Raw genomic sequence first — 20,882 nt, 5'->3', positions numbered from 1 at the left:
TCATTGTACTTTTTTGTCCGCATTGATCATTAATCCCGTGTGGATGAACACCACTAGTTGGCAGTGCAACAGACGCGGGTAGACATTGACGCAGAGTCTGACTTGCTTGTTGTCAACCAGCCAGCCAACAACTCGTAACCGGCGAGCAGTTCTATTCTTTTAAGGATTTTTACGCTTTACACATTTTTTAATCTTTGTGGGAACTATGGAGGAGTACCATTCCGGAGATGAGGTATTTGGTTTGTGTTAGTTAATTCCTCCGCATAATTAAGAAATAGTTACACTTAGTTAGCTAGCTCGTTGGCTAGCTAGCTAGCTGGCTAACTTTAGCTGACATCTTTTTCGCCCAGGGACGAGCTCTAAAATACAGAAGGCAAATTATATGTACTTCATCAGCTAACCTAAGATGATTTATATCGCTGGAAATAGATTTCTTTTCGGTTTTATTCTTTAAAGGGTCCACTTTTGCCAATACAATTGCTGTTTTATAGTTACAATAGACATTTCTGGGTGTGGCCAAAGGATGTTCTCAAATTTAGCACTGTTTTACGTCACTAATTCCAAGTTTTACTTGTTGATAAACAAAATGTCCACACATTTCATCGCGGTAGTTTCGCTAGACGAGAATTATCCTGAGAGATGACTAGTAAAGTGACCTAACCCTGCGTAACCTAATACGAAAGGAGGTAGTCAACATTAAGCTCTGGGTCATGCTGCAGCAACAAGCATAGAAACACAAAGATTCTGGTTCATTTGTGAAACATATTCCTGACATTGATGCTGTAGTTAAATGTTTGACAGCAAATTGACTTTTGCCTGTTCTTCTCAAATCTTCACGTTTCTCTACCAATGCTCTTCTCTGCCTGTGCTCTTTCAGGTGGCCTTCAATCCTGATGAAGCAAGTAACGCTGTTAAAGAGGTAACTAAACATGAAGATTAAAGGGCCACTGCGACCAAAGTGAAAAGTGTAAACATTACAGCATCTGTTGCAAACATGCCTGTTCGCCTCCTACAGTGATGGCACATTAGTCTGGAGAGTAAGATTTTCCAGTTTAAAGATTAGGAAAACCCCCTTTTGGTGATGCATTTTGAGGGTGGCGGGAATGTTTGAAAAATTGCATCATTTGGGGGCTTATACTCGAGGGGGCTGGGACCTGTTTGAAATGTTTTTGTTAACTAGCTAATGCTAAAGGAGCAAGATAGTTCACGATAGAAAGTCAAATATCTGATCTGCTCTTCATCTACATGAGTGGATTTCTTTAGGGGGATTACCAGTTGTCTGATGTATTTGCATAATGCATAATGGATGTTGTAGTGAAGGAAAATTGATGGACAAAACACAAAAAGGACATAGAACTGTGACAGGCTGAGGGATAGAACGTTGTGCTACAGAATATTAACATATTTAAGCAATTGAACACGAGAGGGAGTGTGTTATCGCGAAATAACATCACGGCTGTGATTTGGTCGCGGATAACACACGACCTCTAGTGTTCTATTGCTTTTTATACAACAGTTAAATAAATAAAGTAAGAAATTAATAAATTGGGCCGTGAACGTATCATTTCATATGTTTTAATGTTAACAATTCCTTCCGCCAAATAATAGTTCCTTAACAAGCAGCTTATTGCTACGTCAGAGTAATGCTCGCTGCACAGCCGCCAGTGCGCTCCTTACACTAAATTCCGGAACATAACGTTACATTACCACTGAGCAAGATTTTTTTGTTTTTTATTGCGGCAGTTTTATGGCTCAGTCCGATTTGGTCAGGCTCTGAAGACGAGGCGACACGTTTGGCGAATGGTATTCGGTTCATTCATGTTTAGGTGTTCTTCTGTCACCGCAGCCGACTGAAAAGCTTGCTCAGTGGTAATGACAGTTTGGGAATTTAGTGTAGGCTCATCTTCAGAGTCTGACCAAATCGGCTGTAGGTCAAACCTGATCTTAAAAGTATCAATTTTCTGTTTGTGCGCAAAGTAAGAAGTAAAAGCGTTCAAATGGCTTGAGCTTCTCCTACAGCTGGCAAACCCGTTGCTTAGCAAAGGCGTCTTAGCGGAGTGATACAGTGTTTGTGAAAAACCCGTGATGTTATGGCGAAATATCAGCACCGTTAGAACGCCTCTCAACCAAGCAGGTTGCGTGTCCGCTACTAACTGTTGTATAACATGACAAATAACATTTTAAGTGCAACCTTTAGGCCAGAATGCACTGTTAACAACACAGTTAAAGAAATCTGTACAACTGGAGAAGTAGACAATTATTTTTTACTGTTGTTAATATTTGATTAAACAATAATTGTCTGTTTTGCAACAAAAACTAACTGTTCTCTATTACTCAGTAGTAGATTGTGTGCTGTGAATGAGGATCTTTGTTGTGTACCAAGTCCCATGCCTAACTCGTGCCTGAAGGATTAACAGTTGCTTTTTGAGTAGAGGAAGGTTCCGTTTACATTTTGAGTGTGTGTGTTTGGCAGTGCATTGAGGGTGTTATTGGAGGCGTGGACTACAACCAGAATAAAGTGAACCAGTGGACGGCCAGCATAGTCGAGCACTCGCTCACTCAGCTGGTTAAACAGGGAAAGCCATTCAAGTACATTGGTAATATGCTCATTTTAGTAAGGCTTACACATTTCACATAAATATATTCAAAATTTTACTGACTCCCTTGACTGATTGTGTGTGTATGTATGTGTTTGTGGATGCTTCAGTTAACTGTGCTGTGATGCAGAAAAGTGGGGCAGGACTTCACACTGCCAACTCCTGTTACTGGGACACAACCACTGATGGTAAGTGATAGGGCTACATATAACATCCCTATTTAAACAGTGGGACAGAAAACTTGCACACATAGGCAGGATTCTGTTTGTATGTGGAAAAACAGCTTGTTTGGTAATCGTTATGGAAGTATTGGCTTTTGTTGATATTGCCAAAGAGTGCCCTCTTACTAAGCACAACACTTTGTGATTGTGCTTAGTAACGTGATTGAGTAGCGTTGCAGTAGAGAAGTGCAGGTTTTGTTCAACGTCAGAAAAGCTCTGTACAATTCATTACAGCTGTAAGTAAAGTACATTTCATAGTTTTGATATCCTCATCTGTCTCTTTCAACAACAGTCTCTGTAGCACAATGACAAGAATCACATCCAAGGCTAATCCGAGGAGCTCACTTGAGGAGTTTTACGTTTTGAGGGAGTCTTCTGTTCAACTGATTGTGCTGTAGTTGAATGTCTTCTAAAGCCAGACTTACCCTGTGTAATTTTAGAAATCTTCTTTGGTGACTCACACTACATTTGAATAGACCACTGTGTACAGACAAAGCCTACAATTTATATGCTCAAACTGTAATAGAACACTTGATCTGATGTGAAACGCAGCCTCTACAAACAGCTTTGTCTGTGGACAATTATCAGTAAAGCTGTATCGTTCAAAATAAAACACTGTGGGCCAAGTTCTAAGCAGAAACGCTGGGAACCTGAGTTACAGCAGCTTGGCTAACCACATTGTGCATTGAAACTAAACGCACTTTAGAAAAAAAAAAAAACACTATATTAATGTTTATACCTTGCAATTCTAATTTTTGGTGCCACGACCTCTTTGTCTCCATCCATATTGGTGAAATAGTTGTGGCTTTGTGTTTAAATACAGGCTAAAATCACAGTGTACGTCTGGGGGAATTTGCCAAGGAACAATATTTAAAGTGACCAGTGACTGCCATGGTTCAGCAACATTTCTCGTCAAAGCAGACCCATGTGCCAACTTGAGTTGGTTGATTATTAGCACGGTGGCATACACACAATTTACATCACATATCAGGTATCGGATATTGGTATTGGCGCATATGATGTGTACGCGTATGAGTAAATGAGCGTGGTATTGGGCTGATACCAGTATCTGTATCGATACATTCCTGCTTGTGAGACGGCACGATACATTTTTTTTTTTCTTTTCCAATAGGAATACCAATATTGAAACCTAGAATACTGTCCGATACTGCTATTTTTCACTGTAAAAACTACTAAACTTTAAAATGAGCTTGCCTTACTTAAGATTTGCATCTAAAAGTAATGTCATACTCAAATTACTCAAACATTTTACTACCACATAGCTACGACATGGCATCACACAGTGTGAGATTTGTTACAAGACTGGATTAGATTAATTTTTTATGTCCCTTCAATATCCAGCATTTTCTGCTGATATCAGGTCACTACTGATACCCATCAGTACCAGTATGCTATGTCTGATTTATAGCATAATTTTTATTCATCAAAATAATGCAGGCTAATGTTGAACCATGTTACTGTATTAATTCACCACTGCATTTTTGAGAAACTGCATGTCACAATCATGTTTTGTAGAAATATAAATGCAGTACTCATGTTTTGTTCATATTGTGCAGCCCTGCTCTACCAATATTGTTTTTTTTCTACAGTTAATCAAGAAAAGTATATAAAAGAGCATCAAATGGGCTGGGACCTTTAAATTCTATTTCTTTGCACTTTACCAAAGTTACCTGCAATGTATTCACTTCAGATGGTTTAAAATCCATAAAAATTGAATAAATAATAACGTTCCTTTTTAAACATGTTTATGTCTGGGTATCACAATACTGTGTAAGGTTAACTTTGGTGTAATTTTAAGAGTTTGGAAGCCACTCTTTCAGCTTACATTACTAGTACTCAGATTTCATATCTTTATCTTTACTGCCCAGCACTATTATCCAATGTATAGAATCCTTTTCAATAGTGAATTTCCCATTAACAGTTATAGTTGGCACTAGACTTTGTCTATGTTAGGAAAACTGTTTCAATGACAAATGGAAACAGCCACAGTGGAGTCTTTTCCTGAATGGGATCTTATTCATTTATTTTTCATTTTATGTTTTTTCTCTCTGTAGGAAGCTGCACAGTCAGATGGGAGAACCGCACCATGTACTGCGTTGTAAGTGTGTTTGCCGTCGCTGTCACTCTCTGAACCAAGAACCAGGGCCAACGTCACACCTTCAGACCAATATACACACTTGGACACCAGGGGGTGCCACCACCTCATCTCAGTATTCTGAACCAGCCTGTGCAGAATGTCTGTTTGGAAGTCCTCTGCTGTTTGGAGTGGCATGTCTTTTAATGACAGTTCCCTTGTGCCCACAGTGTAAACTTTATATTGTATCATAACTGCTTGTCTTTGATGCTAAAGTTATCTGTAGTTGCCATTCCTCCATTTTGTTTTCTCTGGGTTTGTGTAGAATCACTGCAAATATGTACAGTGTAATATTTAATTGATAGATTTGCTCATCCAGGTTGAATTTGAGTTTGTATTAAATTAATGCTTGTTTATTTCATCACAACCTTGCGAATGCAGCATTCATAATGTTATTTCTGAGAATGTATTCAATGAAAATATACAAAGAAATGCATCTGATGTCAGCCTAACATATTAAATATAACTTTAAAATGTGTTTTTAACTGCAACCATACCAAGAACTTTGTAGGACGTTCTGGAAGTCATGATTCCTCAATGATTCCTGTAATAACACGCTAGAAGAGTGACATCTTTCAGAAATGCAAAAACAATGGTCTTTTTTTATTGATTTCAGTATTCAATGTGGAAAACAACAAAGCAGGAACAAGACAACTGTAACAACACAAATGCAAATTCCCCCTGTGTGTGTTTTTTCCCCTCTGTATCTATTTATGAATCGCTTAAGAATAAAAAAGATTTGTGTAATTCACCAATTGGGCATTCAGTTGTGCTTCTTGCACATAATAGCACTGCACTAAAAAGAAAATCTGAGGTTTTGTCCAATCGAGCTCATATTTCTTATTTACATTTATAGCAGACCTGTTTTCTGACTACTGTAATTCGGTAACTGAATGTAAAAGAGGATATGAGTTTTTGAAAGCCCATCTAGGGTGAATTACTGGTCAGCTATTTTTTACAGTCACTTCTGCAACAAAACACTGCAATTTCACAACTGAGGTAAAAAGAAAGTATTTGAGCTGATGTGGCTTGGCACTTGGAAATATTACAGAAACAAAAAAGTAGCAAGAAAAGCTCATTAAATCATTTACAAGTGAATGAAACTTTTTGTTAGCAGATTATTGCCTACTAAAATCATACAGCTTTGACGCGGAGGGTGATTTTGTTTATATAAATGTTTTGATTACTGTAAACATACACAGAAACATTCTTACCCTTTCATAAGCCAATCAGGGTTTTTCAACTCTTTCCTTTGGCTTTATAGCAAATTAATTGAAAGGATATTTTTATTATTGTTATTTATCACAGTGCACCTTTAAATTGCATGCTTATGTATCTACAAGCAGTGCCGTAGATGTCCGAAAGAGAGGATTAAAAGTTTTCCTTGTTGAATATAAATTCAGCTCCGGCCTGTGACTGCGTGAGGCATTGCTTTTCCAAGGCTTTGGCTAGAAGGGGTGGCCCACAAAGAAACACTCCCACTTTACATCTGAAACAAAGGGAGAGAAATAAGTGATACACCAAAACACACAAAAATAGTTGAATTTGAAAGTAAAAATAAGGCAGCACAACCTCTTAATGGAACAAAGTTAAATATGGCGTTTTTCTGCTATTTTTAATGCACAAAAAATGTTATTTGCTGAGATTAACATAAAAAAATAAAAAATTATAAAGTAAAAGTATTAATACTTGAGTAGAAGTATAAAAGCATCATGTCAAATGAAAGTTTGTTAGGCTCTATTCTATATTTAATATTAAATAACAGTGAAGAGATGCAGTAAAGATGTTGTCACCAACAATACATAATGAAATTAAACCCCCAAAAAAAGAATGAATAACTAAATATAAATGGAAAAAATGTAACTGAGTAAAAAGTAGATTCTGTTACTCAGTAATATACTTGAGTAGAAGTAAAAGTATTGAAAATGCTCAGGAGAAAACAAATCCATTGTGTACTTGGGTAAATGTGATTAGTTACTTTCCACCTTCTGCTTTTGCACATGCAACATTGTATGTTTAATTTTTATATTTGTATATTAAATTCAGCATACGTATGACTGTACATAGATACATGTATTCATATGTATTGTACTCGCAGTACTAACAGCATTATATTAGGCCAATATAAGGCAAATATATATATTGAAAGTAGTCTCGAATGAATCTGACTGATTTTAACTATAGGACTACACTCACCCTGGGTGACTGGTTGCAATAGCGTTGAACTCATTGTCCCAGTTGGGTTTACCATACAGAGTCTTCTGCTTCAAGCCAGTGATGGGGTCATTCTCTGCTTCGTGATGAACTCTGAAGTGGGCAGCCTTCATTAAGGAATGCAAGGACAATCATTAAAAAGTTACAATTAGAGCTTTATAAGGCATTATTGATTACATGAAATCAATAACATGTTCCCAATGATTTTTCAGGATTACATCTATTAGATGCCACTAATTTTCTACCTGACTGTGCCCCCAGTCTCACATGCTAAATGCTAAAACTTCAATTGCAAAATATTACACCGACTTAGTGCTGACCTTGCAATGTAGCTGGCTGTGAGGCATTCATTGAGAAACAACTGTGACTGCATTTTGACTAGCAGCGTATAGAACTCTTTTCTTTTTGTGGAATGTAAACTTTTGCCATATTTTCTCATTTCAAGGAGAGCACTATAATCATTTCTGTGTATATCTTCACATTTCCTTTTAGGATGTGTTTATGTGTTTTTTGTGAGTGTCTGACCTCGGTGTCCTTCCAGCGGGTAAGGTAAATGTTATAACTGAGAAAGTCTCTCATGTTCTTCTCGTTCATCTGGCGCTCCAGAGACTGTAGCAGGTCCGCAAACCACTCAAACGCCTGCGTCTCCGGGCAGAGCCAATAGAAATAGATCTGCCAGAGTCAAAGGTCAGAGTAATAAATTGTTTAGTGAAGGGCAGCAACTAAGGCTTTTCATAATGGACATAGTCATGTGTTTATCCTGCAAAAGCACTTACGAATGTAAAGCTAGAAGACCTGTACATTTTGTCAGGGATGAAGAAATCACTTCCATGTTTTAAAGGGCCTATATCATGGAAAACTGAATTTTCTTTGCTGTTTTAAAATAAAACCGTCCAATGTACTATATAAATATTACAGTTTCAAAGTGTACCACAGTCCATAAATAAAAACTGTTTTAAATTTGTGTTTTTTTGATGTCAACGCATTTACATACATCCACCTATTCAAACAACAGCAGTTTAGTCCCATCCATTCACACTGAAGTTATAAGGAATGTTTCGACCTGGACTGCCTTTTGATTGATGACCTGATGGAACAGTACATGACTGTCAATCAGGAATATGTAGCCCTACACTCATATTCAAATGATAAGTCTTGTTGCTTTTCTAAGTGAAATTTTAGTGCACAATTTCTGTTCATTTGCTGTGTTTAATATATTGGAAAAATAAAAGGTAAAATATAAAATGTGCCATAGTGTTGGCATAGGCCCCATATTATATTTGTTTCCCAATATGTTAAATTCAGCAAATAATAAGTGCATTAAAATGCGCAGAAGTGTATTCTCTGTAGAGGATGTGTACTTATTTTTACTTCAACAAAAACATGTCATTTGACCAGGGGTACCCAAACCTTTGCATACAACTGTACTTGAGTAAAGTACATTAGTAGTCATGAAACAGATGGAGTAGTTTGTCACACAAAACCCAGTTTAAAGACAGCAAATATTCATGTTTTTTTGAAATTTTACATATTGTATTGTTTATAAAACACTTAAAAACAGCCAATAAGCACCATCTTCTTTAGATTTGAAAAAGAAATTGAATCAAATCACAATGATTTATGGCAAGTTCTGCTGCTGAAGTCTATTTTTATGTTAAATTGATCGCTTACCTCCCCACAAGGTCATCTAACAAACTTCACTCATGCTAATACAGTAAATTTAACTGATTTTTTTTTGGATATGAAAAGACACAGAAGACACAAGAAGCTATTGTGGATAATAAATGAAATGGCTATATTTGCGCTGTAATCATGACAACCCCTGGTCCCTATCACCACCACACTATAGAAATCTGAGTGGGTAAGTTTTTCTATAATGAACCACTTTACATCAAACCACATCTTACATAACAATTGAATTATACAGAAATTTTGAATTGGTGGAATTTCCCTTTAAGATGCCATTAGTGATTTGCCAATGGTAAATGGCGAGAGCAAGCTGATGACTTAAAAACAGTACTTAAAAACAGTACTGAAATGGACAAGCATCTCACCTTCTTGGTGAACACGTTGGTGTTTTGCTGGACATGCTTGTACCAGACAGATTTCAGAATAGAGGCAAAGGGAGTGACGCCAATGCCAGCACCCACCAGCATGACTACCTCATAGCGGAAGACGTCCTCACTGGCTGTGCCAAATGGGCCATCCACTGCCATCCTGAACACATAGATACAAGCTTAGGTTTAGCAACCTGATCATGGTTGAATGGCATAAATAAAAGCTGCTTTTTGAAATAATGATGACATTGGCAACTGTTGTTGTTTTACTGCAAACTCTTAAGATGTATATACCAAAAGATGAGTGCAGCAATTACGATAAATCATAATTACCTAGATTATGAACATTTTCATTATGCCATTTCATCCAAGAACATTAGTGTTTTCTTAAACTGGAAGCAGGGCACTAAGGAAGAACAGACTGTATGCCATCAGTACAGTCTTACATTACATTATATTGTTAAATACAGGCAGATTCACTCGAAAGAGGCCTCGAATATTATGTGATAACTCTCGCTAGGACGAAGCAATCTGACCAAAACAACATGCAATGTGCTCCTCAGTATATGGAGCTTCAAACAAGCTGGGATGCCCCTGCGTCAGAGCGATGAGGTAGGTGTCGGACAGCCGCTGTGACGTTTAATCTCTATTTGCATCTTACAGGTGCATACCCCCATACTCCTTCATGTATCTGGCAGAAAACGGAGATCACTTTCAGCATCGCATGTAATGCAATCGATTACACATACGTCAAGGTATGTAGCATATTTTTTGGTTCAGATTGCTTCATCCTAACGGGAGTTACAACAGAAGATTCGGGGCCTCTTTCGAGTGAATCTCCCTGTATTATGATCAGCCTTTCTAAATGTCAAAACGTTCCTTCTTTGGGGAAGCAAAAAAGTCTGGGATGACGAAATCGACACACTGTTAATATCCCACAGTGCCTGCTACCTTTGGAACCTTTGCAAACATCCGCTTACATCTGCTCACTTCTTCTTTCTGCCAGCGCTCTACAGTCTTGCCACGCCACATCCCTTTTTCATACACATGCAGTTTCCCCTGCACAACTGTGACTTACTGACACAATAGATTGCATTACATCTTTACAGAGCTGCTCACCATGCAGTCACCATGCAAATACAACGCACTATTACAACGCCTCAATTAAAGTCTGCTCAAGTTCAACAGTGGAAAGTCCTGCAGGGAATCTAAGCCAGGGTGGCAAAAACACAAAAAACCCAGATAACCCAGAACAATGTAAAAAGATCTCAACTGATGTAGATATATTCCCCCTTAGCCTTTGCTCTTAACCAGAATTGGCTTTCAAGTCTCCAAATGAGACCTGCTTAAAAAAATTACCCTGAGTTCAGGCTGGCAAAGAGAAACACTACATTTGCACAGTTTTCACACAAATGACAAGTTTACAGCACCGCCTCTGTTCACACACTTATCTTTCACAGCTACTTTAAGGCCTTATCAGAAGGCATTTGTTTATTTATTTACTTAATGCATATTAATGTCCATGTTTTTGGAATAGGATGACAAACACACTCATGTAGGTGTGAAACATATAGTGCATGTTTAAGGTCCTATAAAACAAAGTACAAACTGAATTTTAGGGGTCATAGTTCCCATAGGTCCCTATACAAATACTAAATAATTCACTGATATATGTGTGCAATATCATTTAAATATATACACAATATATAACATGAGAAACTCATTTTCACTGTTACCATAGATACGCCTTTAAAAAGGTCGGATGTCTTTGGCTGGTTTTGAACCTTTGAGCTCTTGGTTTCGCAGCTTGCCTCTTTCAAGCTGCAGTGTATTGAGCACTTCAACACAAATGTGCTACACTAGAGCTTCTTACTTTGCTGATGTGTATTACACTCTTACTTGGGCAGCTCCCAGGCCTCTTGACCATCTGTCTTGTCCCCTCCACACGCCGAGTAGAGAGCCTGTGTCCAGTCACCAACAATGCGGATGTGGACGCTGAAGTGGTCTTCCTCAGGGGCAGAGGTCAGGGTAAAGGGGTGCCACTCCAACTGAGAGATGGATGGACACTGCATGAAGATGTACTGGCCCACCTCCATCTTAAAGCCCTTCTTCTTCATCTGCAGCTCCAGTGTTTTGGATGGATGCATCACCACCTGGCAAAGGGTGGACAGACCACTGTTGTTCTGTATTACAAGGTAAGGTGACCTTTGGCTTGGCTTCATAATTGTATCACACTATTCAAGGATATACTTTTGAATATTGATATGTCAGTCATTTGTGACATATAAGTAGATTGATAATAATGTCTACTAATGACCGGGAACTGACTAAAATATGAACACCAATACATAGCATCTATGCCAACAGTTACTCTCCATGGCATCTTATATTAAATGTCATGGCCACTGACCTTAGTGATGACCACCTTCTGCTGTGAGCGGTAGAATCGCACTAGTCTCTCGCATAGATACAGAAACATTGGCCCAACCACCCACTTCCACGTCTGTGAACGAAACAATGAGCAGTTTCTTGAGTTCACAAAAGAGTACAAAAAAAGTGCACATAATGTATTGCACCGGCCTTTAGTACACCATTTGTTTTTGACCAATGACAGTGTAACTGTAATGAGCTGTTTAATATACAAAAAATTTACAGTAACATTTTTTGTTGCTTTGGCTTTGTTCCTCTTACACTGGATTTGGATCAGACTAGATGTACATATATGTCCAAAAGCATCTAGACACCCCTTTTAATTAGAGAATTCAGCTACTTTATGGTCCTCCCATTACTGATCCAGGCGTTCAATTGAAGTTTATATAATCTCCATAGAAAAGCATTTGTAATAAAATGGGATGCCCTGGAGCAGCTGCACATTAGCCTAAGGTCACTATGCCCAATGCTAAGTATGGTTAGAGGGGTTTAAAGCCCCTCCCCAGCACTGGACTGTGGAGCAGTGGAACTGCGTTCTCTGGAGTGATTGAGCTCCATCCAATACCTTTGGGATGAGCTGGAGTGGCATTTGTGATTCAGAACTAATAATCCAACATCAGTACCTGACCTCGCTAATGCACAAATGCTGAATGCAGTCAAATCCTCACAGGAATTTTACAACATCTAGTGTAAAGCCTTCCCAGAAGAGTAGAAAGGTTAGATAAGCAGGTGTCTACAAACCTCTGGACATAAAGTGTACAGGCCTATATATATCATAGTATAGGTCTGAGTATATTTAACATGGGAGCGCTTGTCTAACAGCTGGAGTTGATCTTTGGGTTACCATTGGTGGGTTTCCAGCGAATTCCGGCTCAGGGCAATCAGCAATTCTGCCCCACTCCTCAAACCGACTGTGACATTTTAAAGGTTTGTGATGTTCTAGACTGGCAGGAGTCTGGCCTCGCACGATACGGCTGACAAGAGTCAACACACACACAGACAGATGTATATTATTGACCCACTCAAATTAAAATGTAATCATATTTCTCCAGGAAGAGGTGCAATGACCAAATCCTTGTGCTGCAAATATCAGTGTGATGTGATCAAGTTGCATCATAGCTGTTTCACATTTTACAAATCCATTAGCTCATCTATACATTGACTTTAAACAGATTTTAAAGTGAGTGTGTTGTGAGTGTATAATGTCCTATTCTCACTCACCCGATCCCATGCAGTACTAGACCAATGAAGAACACAATGAAGAGGTGGTGAGTGAACCAGAACACTTCGAAATAGGACCTGCGGATGACCTCCATGGAGGACGTGATGATGAGGATGAGTGCGAGGGTGATGACCACGCCGGTCAGTCCTGCCACCGTGGTGAACATCACGATCGTCTGGGTCTGCAGCAAGGGGGAAGGTAAAGGAAAGGAAGCGCAACCACAAAAGCCATTACTGGATTGCAAAGACAATGGTTGAATAGTACATAAATGTCAAGTCATTGAGTATTCTGTATGGTTCTGAGTTAAAGCCATGGTTCATCTACCTAAAATGTAGTTGAGCTGAAAAGACATGCTTGGGGCCTGGAGTTTGCTTCTATGGTTTTGCAGTGAAACTATGAGACTAATATAGCAATTAGCAGAGGAAGCTAATAGCTACCAGTTTAATATCGTGGAAACTGCATGTCTAAATCATTCCACAGTTACCTCAAATTACTTCGAGTTGTTAAGTAATCTCAAATAGACTTTCTTACGTGGTTTCTAATTCTGTATGACACACTGTGGAAGGGGAAGTATGTTGCATAGCTAAAACAGCAGAAGATTTGGCTATTTTAGTGCATTTTTACAATTAACAGTATGTCACACAATATCAGAAACCATATAAATAAGTGAGATTATTTGATAATTCAACGCAGTTTGAGACAAGTACATGTTGAGGCATTTTTGCTATACTACTATGTACACAGCCTATTTTATATATATATATATATATATGTATATATATATATATATATATATATATATATATATATATATATATATATAGCAAAAATATGTATGTTCATATAACATATTTAGTACTGTGCAAAAGTCAAAGAACAGCCTTCATTTTTTTAATTTCCAGTCAAAATGGCCTATAAGTACATGTTCATTTTTCATCATCAGGAAATAAAGCAGAAAAATATATTTAACACAAAATTATACTGAAGCCTCAACATCAGTTTTTCAAAGAAATCTGCAGGGATATTTTTTCACACCTCCAAAGTTCAGTCTTGAAGTTGGTTGTATGTTTAGCTTTTCACAATACAAGTCATCTCAAACACTTTAAGTGATGTTGAGGCCTGTGTTCTGGGGTGGTCAGTCCATTGTTCTAAGAACACCAGCATATTTGATTTGCAAATTTTCCTGATTTTTGTATATTTCCTTTTCTCAGCAACAGCTTCCTGATAGCGACACTTCCTTTCAGACTCATAGTGTTGAGCTGAGCACAGAGGAAAAACAGACAAAAATGTCTGTGTATTTTTTTTCAGATCTCAAGCAAGATCTAATCTCTTCAGACACATCTCCTAAAAAATGAATAACTTGTACTTAATGGCCATTTTGACTGGAAATTGAATAAATGAAGGGTGGTCTCTGACTTCTGCACAGTATACGTTTAGGAAACCAATACACTGCTACAGAAGCATGTTGTACATCTTTAATATTATTGGTATCAATAATATTATACATAATATTATTGTGTAGGAAGTTATTTAACTTGAAATTCCCCTAAATTCCTAAACTGCACAAATAATCTTTAGACCACCTCCAGCAATTCTGCGAATAGTAGCGTTCCTCCTCAGTGGGGTCATAGGCCCAGCATTTGTCAGAATGGATGATATCATTTATTGCTCTATGATGCTGAAGGGCTCTTCCCCTTGTTGTGCTATTCCTGGACACAGGAGTCATGCTGCTGCCATGGTAACAGCACGTGATAACAACACAAGCAACAGAGCATGATGGTGATGCGGGGTGAGTACGTGAGTTTCTTTCTGTGTAGGCATGTGTGCATGAGTGTGTACATATGTGTGAGAGACAGAAAGAGAGTGAGAGACAGAGAGAGTACATTTGCCCTGAGGTGCTTCCCTTCATCACTGAGATTGTTCTGAGGCTCAGTGATGGCTTAAATGAAGTCGTCCTAAAGAAAAAGAAGAACTTCCACCCACAGTGTGGTCATGCAGGAGACTCCCCAACTATTGGGACACTGTGAGCAAACCTTATTTCGAAACTCTCTGCAAGAGTCTTAAAATATCACAAGAAACATGTTTTCCCGAAACAACAAAATAAAATAAATTTGTTTTTGATTGCATTGACAGCCATCCGTTTTCCTACTAGAACAAAATAAGTATTTAACCACCTCTCAAAGACAATAAAGACAGTAAAGATTGGGGGGAATCTTTCGAAATGTACACATACTAAAAATATTATATATTATATTAAAAAGTATTATAGTAAGTGCTAAAATGTTTCCCTAGCCGCTTTTAAAAGGCATGTGTAACGCAATTCTGATCACCCATACAGAAGTAAACTGTTTTGTTCACTTTACAATTGTCACAGGTTTTCCATTTCATAATTGCTGTCTAAGAGTAAGCTGACTTGAAATACCTAGCTAGAATTCTGCCAACTGAACAGAGGGAACCCTAAAACCTTTTATTTAAGTTCTGCAATTAAAGTTCTGCAACTGAAGTACTAGTCTTATTTCATTGTGAAAGTGTTTGTTTTGAAACAAAAGGCTGGTAGAAGGCCAAGGTATGCTGAAGGTCTTTCCTGAATGGATTAGTGTAAAAACCACAACATGCAAAGTAAGCTGTATGTTACTGGAATTTTTTTACACAATCACCAATGCTACCTGGGCACTGCAGTTCCCATAGGGGTGCAAGTGGAAATTAGCATGATCATGGCAGTTGTAATCGGGTGAACAACAGCTACTTATAAAGCAAATAAAAGGTTGCTGTATTAAACATTGCTATGTAGTGACGTGCGGCTAGCACATGCTGAAAAATGACTGAAACATCTCAATCTTTATTTTAATCCTAATTTATTATTAGTGTTGCAACTAATTCTGACTACAGAAGTCTGACTACAGCCACCTTTTATTGGTATTCCAACTCACTCCTATATATAATATTAGGAGGGGCATACTTTTATTCAGAACAAAAAGTCATTATTGATTGAACTAAAAAGCTATTTTTTAAATGTGGCTATGCATAACATACCATGCCATGGAGATTTACTGCTTGTACATTCTTTGGAATCCCATTCCATAGAGTAGTGGTCCTTAAACCTGTGCAGAACCAGAGAGTAATATGCCGGCAGATTTTCACTTACTGTTTTATCGCTCCTGATGGGGTTAAGAAAGGACTCATTCTCTCTGTTGCCGATCAGAGAGAGGACATGTGTCAGGGAGCTGGTATTGGCCTCCAGCTGAGCGTCCATGAAGCGCTCAAAATTAAACAAATGAGCGATGATGTGCACCGCTGAAAGAGACGGTTAAAGAGTTCAGCTAAGGCCACACGGCACATTCACCCAACAATTCCCAACACATACCAACATTCTAATATTTCAGGGGGTGGCATACCAAACCATAGCATACCAGTTACTTTTATGAACTTTATTGTGATAGAGATTCAAAAGGTACCTGTGTGGAAGGCAATCATGTACGCCACCAGTTTGTGGAAAGTGATATTTCGGTCTAGCTGGCGGGCAGCAGTGCGGCTACAGCACTGCAAAACACGTACATTCACACTCAATTAAGGGGGAATTCCAATGAAGTTTCTGCATAATTCAATCATTAAGATGCAAACAAAGTGTTCTTATGTGAAATGCACTATTCTAAACTTGCCAAGTCAGAATTGTTGACCACAGTGGTGACAAGAACCAGATATCTGAAGAGTGTAATGATGCTAAAAGCTACCACACAGGAAGCTATTATATAAAATGGTTATGAATATGCTTCCTGATTGTTGTTCTATGATAGTTTTGCCATGAAGTGTAGGGTATTTTTGAAATATATGCAGGGCGGAGAGGTGCATGTAGGATGTTATGAGGCAAAATCTGCATTAAATATAAAAAATGTCACATGTAGGTTCACACTGTTTATCACTGTTTGCATAGCAAAAGCTTTCATAATTGTTACACGCATGTTTATAACTGCAGAAAACCATCTTTCTCTTTCTTTCTCTGTCTGTCTGGCTGTTTGTGCTGTGTCTGACCTGTATGGAGCCCCGGAGGAAGGAGAGCAGGTTTCGGCAGACCGGCAGCAGGATCAACATGCAGTTAAAGTTCAGACATGCAGCTGGAGCCCTCGCCCAGGACAAAGCATGCTTGGGGGCAAGAGACAATGAGAGAGAGATGAAAAAAGAGAGAAGCAGGAGAATTAGAGTGAGAAAATGGTGTTTTTTCTGTGTAATTCTGTATAACTCAAGGTTTTGCGAATGTTTTACATTTGCTGCATTTTAGGTTTTTGTAATTGGTACAGTCTCTTTGTTCATGAGGGTCAGGGTGTGTGTGTGTGCAATACAGAGACAGCGAGCGAGAGAAGTGGTGAATTCAGTTTCCTTTTGTGTCTACTTTAAGCTCTAACACCTGTTCAACCACAAGTTTTATGTCCTTTGATGCATGGAAAAAAGCACAGCGAAACTCAATAATTATCCATTTGATGAAACTGGTAAAAAGTATAAAAGAGACTTGCATTTATGTAAGTAATAAAAGGGATTTCAAGCACTGATAGGGGGGCATGTCTCTCCCACTTTTTGAAATTCTGTTAGATATTTCAGGGGCACAGGATGGCTGTAGAAAATTGTACATAGCTGAGTTGCAAAAGAGCTGTCAGATCAACTATCATATGGCTCCTTCTACTAGACTTCTTCAAAGTCAGAGTTCAATACCTATTTTAGACCTTGGATTATGGACTAAAACCCTTTTGCTTTGAGTGACCCTGTACTTTAATGATGGTTATTTTATTCAACCAAATTACTGAACATTACTTTTTGTCACTGCCAAAACAATCATTACACTACTGAAACTTCTGTTTGAGCAGTGACTATTTCAGCAGTGACATTTCTGAGCATGTTCTGCATTTTTTTCAAATTCAAATGTGAATTAAACTGTACATTTACAATTGCATTTCCCATATGAATGTGCATTACATAAGACATAATTCATATGTAAAACTTGTATTTGCTTTTGCATTTCTGTGTATAACAGCTGGAAATATTTAACATGGAAAAGCAAACCTTTTGACATTTCATTGTCATTGTCTTAATGGTCTGCATTTCTTCATCATTGTGCTTCAGCTCTATCACAATTAAAATGTATTTGCAAACCTGTTTGCAACTGCATTTTCACAGTCAACGAGGCTTCCTGTCCATTAAAAGCTGTGGGTGGGATTTCAGGAGGGAGCATGTTTTAAGAGGAAGTGATGAAAATGTCTCAACTTTGGCATGCTGGAGCATTAGTAACTGCTGCTAGTGGCATTTTGACACATGCTAACTTGGCAGATAATCCTGATTTCCTGGTCTGTCATAGGCACCAATGTTAGTGACTGGAGGCTTGCAGGACTGTTAGAGAAACACTGCCTAGAACATTTTAGTGCTTCCCCTGCTCAAACAAATACAAAGAGTCACGGGCTGGACCTGGTTTTCCAAATTTCTCACTGTAAAAATCACCTTAACAATACTGGTACAGAGGGTGTTCATTGTGATGCTCATGCTACCATTTAAGTATAATCTTTGTGCTAAAATGCTTTCAGGTATGTTGGGTGCAGTGAAAACATTTACATGTGTAGGCCAGTGTTTCTCCTGGACTAGACTGGGTAGCACTGGGCTAACACACAGTGGCCCTTAATAGGAATATCTATCGTAGGCCGTCCAGGTCCTCTGACAGTCTTGCGAGCCTCTGTCTGAAGTCGGTCATGATGTCACTAACATTGGTGCTTGTGACCACCACGACTTCTTTTAGACTTTAAATTATGTCTTAAATAATGCATGCTCACCTGTGAAATGCTATTGTGAATGCACAATTTAATTAGCATTTTCATATTTGCATTTGAATTAGAAAAATGTCCAGGATATGCTGCATGCAAAAGCACTAGTCAGTACATAACTAGCAGCTTTGGACAGTTGTATGCACTTAAAATCATAATATTTTTCATTAAAACACTAACCAGCTTTAAATGCCGAAAATATGTTTCGGTAGTGACAATTCTTATGGTTACACACTGATCTTCAGAATCTGGGACACATTTATTTCAAAACAGTTGGATCTTACTGCTCACCATGTGAGGGATGCAGCCTCACTTCATGGTCTAAAAAGCAGAGGCGTGGCTAAAATAAGGCTCCGCCTATTGACTAATGTCTTTGTGTTTCGGTAGTGACATGAAAACTTGGGACAGCATTTTATTATTTAAAAATGAAACTCACAATAAATCCAAAACTTTCAGCTTTACTTCAAAATAAATTTAACAAATCTTAAAATTTTCCTTTTAAAAAACCAATTATTTTCACAATTTGGGGGTTACGGTTTGAGCCACGTCCCAAAAGAAAGTACCATATAAATAATGATTTTGTATACATTTAGCTTATTGCTAGGTCAATTAATGCCTTGGGTTTAAATAGATCATAACATATCCTCGTACATATCTATGGTATAATAATATATAATGATAATTGTAATAAGTATAATTTTAGGCCCTATGTTTATCCATTTTAACAGTTGAATTACTGCATGTATGTTATAGCCTCCTGACATTGACCAAATTTGCACTGCTGATTCTAAGAGGTACAAAAATTCCTGGCTTACTGTGGATTCCATAGTTGAAACATGCACATGCAAATGTGGAGCCTCTGGAACCTACCCCAAGGATGACTCTGGTGTAGTAGAAACGGTCAATCAGAAACGCATTGTAGTAATGGACAAAGAGGAACGCATTGATTCCAAGCCAGACCAGCTGAAAAGAAAACAAAAACAAGTCACAATACATGAAAACATCTGCAATTTATTCTATTATTATTATAATTATAATTATTATTTTTAGAAGAGAACATGGCTGATGAGATGTATAAAAGTGCTGCTCAAGGTTTTGGAATTTAATATTTAAAGAATGTGCAGCCTGTGAAGTCCTAACAATCTACAGAGAATGTACTGAAAAAAAAACATAATTTCCACACATTACATCCACACAATTAAGTCTTTCAGTTTACCTACTTTGTTAATGTGATATATTTTATTCATTTAGAAATGATGTACATAAGTCAAATGAATCAAGTCAATTGACTCTCTTCAGCGTGGCAGGAACAGAAATATGAATTAAATTCAGATTCAAAAAGACTTACAATAACGAAGATGGATAGTCCTTCATTTGCTGCGAAGTTGCCCATGCTGAAAGAACAGAACAGTCTGTATGTGTGTGCTCGTGTGTGAAAGACAGACAGAGTGGTGCAGAGAAGTGAAAGGCGCTTGGTATTTAAGGCAGAGGATCATGGAGGAAGTTTAACATGCCTGACAGATTCAACCTGTTAGAAATGATGAAGAGAAGTTCCCCGGCATTTTGAAAGTGAGAGAGAGTGAGAGAGAGAGAGAGAGAGAGAGAGAGAGAGAGAGATTGCACTTGGGCCAATGGCATGCATTTTTCCTATTTATTTCCTATTACATAATTCAGTAAATACATGTGAAAACATTTTGAGTGCATCAAAATTAAATATAGGCATTTATGCCTGCCAAAATGTAAAAATGTCGTGTGGTGTTACTGTCAAAACACACATGCAGATTACAAAAACTATTTAAAAAGGCAATTTAGTCATTTACAATTGTAAATAAAAGGAGGGCAACTATAAAATTCAACTCTTTGAAAAACATCTGTCTGTAAATTCCAATTTCCTCAAATGTCACACAGCACAACTAAAAACAAAGAATTTCTATTTTGTCATGCTGAGCAGGGTATTGCCCCATAAAGAATACCCCAAGTGACCTTCACAGTGCAAAGCCAGGGTCTGTAGCTTTTGACAAATATTGTTATTTATGGTTAGACTGATTTACCAAGTCAGGTGCTAAGACACCAGGAAAACCATTAAAACTGTATTATTATGTTATTATAGTAATGTAATATATATATATATATATATATATATATATATATATATATATATATATATATACATACATTTTATACT

At 37.8% G+C, this 20,882-nt stretch overlaps 2 protein-coding genes across 2 annotated transcripts; one reads left to right on the top strand and one right to left on the bottom strand.

The window, feature by feature from the left end:
- Window positions 1–85: 85 nt before the first annotated feature.
- dynlt3 (dynein, light chain, Tctex-type 3) lies at window positions 86–5,724 on the top strand. The gene is made up of 5 exons (XM_036563148.1): window positions 86–232; window positions 878–919; window positions 2,474–2,597; window positions 2,708–2,785; window positions 4,894–5,724. The coding sequence occupies exons 1-5, from the start codon at window positions 206–208 to the stop codon at window positions 4,968–4,970; spliced, it is 348 nt and encodes a 115-aa protein (XP_036419041.1). The 5' UTR covers window positions 86–205; the 3' UTR covers window positions 4,971–5,724.
- Window positions 5,547–20,371, bottom strand: LOC118802696 (cytochrome b-245 heavy chain). The gene is made up of 13 exons (XM_036563146.1): window positions 20,046–20,371; window positions 19,568–19,660; window positions 16,926–17,036; window positions 16,352–16,436; window positions 16,042–16,190; window positions 12,896–13,077; window positions 12,519–12,648; window positions 11,655–11,747; window positions 11,144–11,397; window positions 9,242–9,404; window positions 7,713–7,859; window positions 7,170–7,294; window positions 5,547–6,462 (listed from the first exon to the last, which is right to left on the bottom strand). Exons 1-13 carry the CDS (start codon window positions 20,088–20,090, stop codon window positions 6,345–6,347), a joined length of 1,695 nt encoding a protein of 564 aa, XP_036419039.1. The 5' UTR covers window positions 20,091–20,371; the 3' UTR covers window positions 5,547–6,344.
- Window positions 20,372–20,882: the final 511 nt, after the last annotated feature.

The sequence above is a fragment of the Colossoma macropomum genome, unplaced genomic scaffold (genome assembly GCF_904425465.1).
Source record: "Colossoma macropomum unplaced genomic scaffold, Colossoma_macropomum, whole genome shotgun sequence".
Classification (NCBI taxonomy): Eukaryota; Metazoa; Chordata; class Actinopteri; order Characiformes; family Serrasalmidae; genus Colossoma; species Colossoma macropomum.
This window is presented reverse-complemented; position numbering and strand designations above follow the sequence as displayed.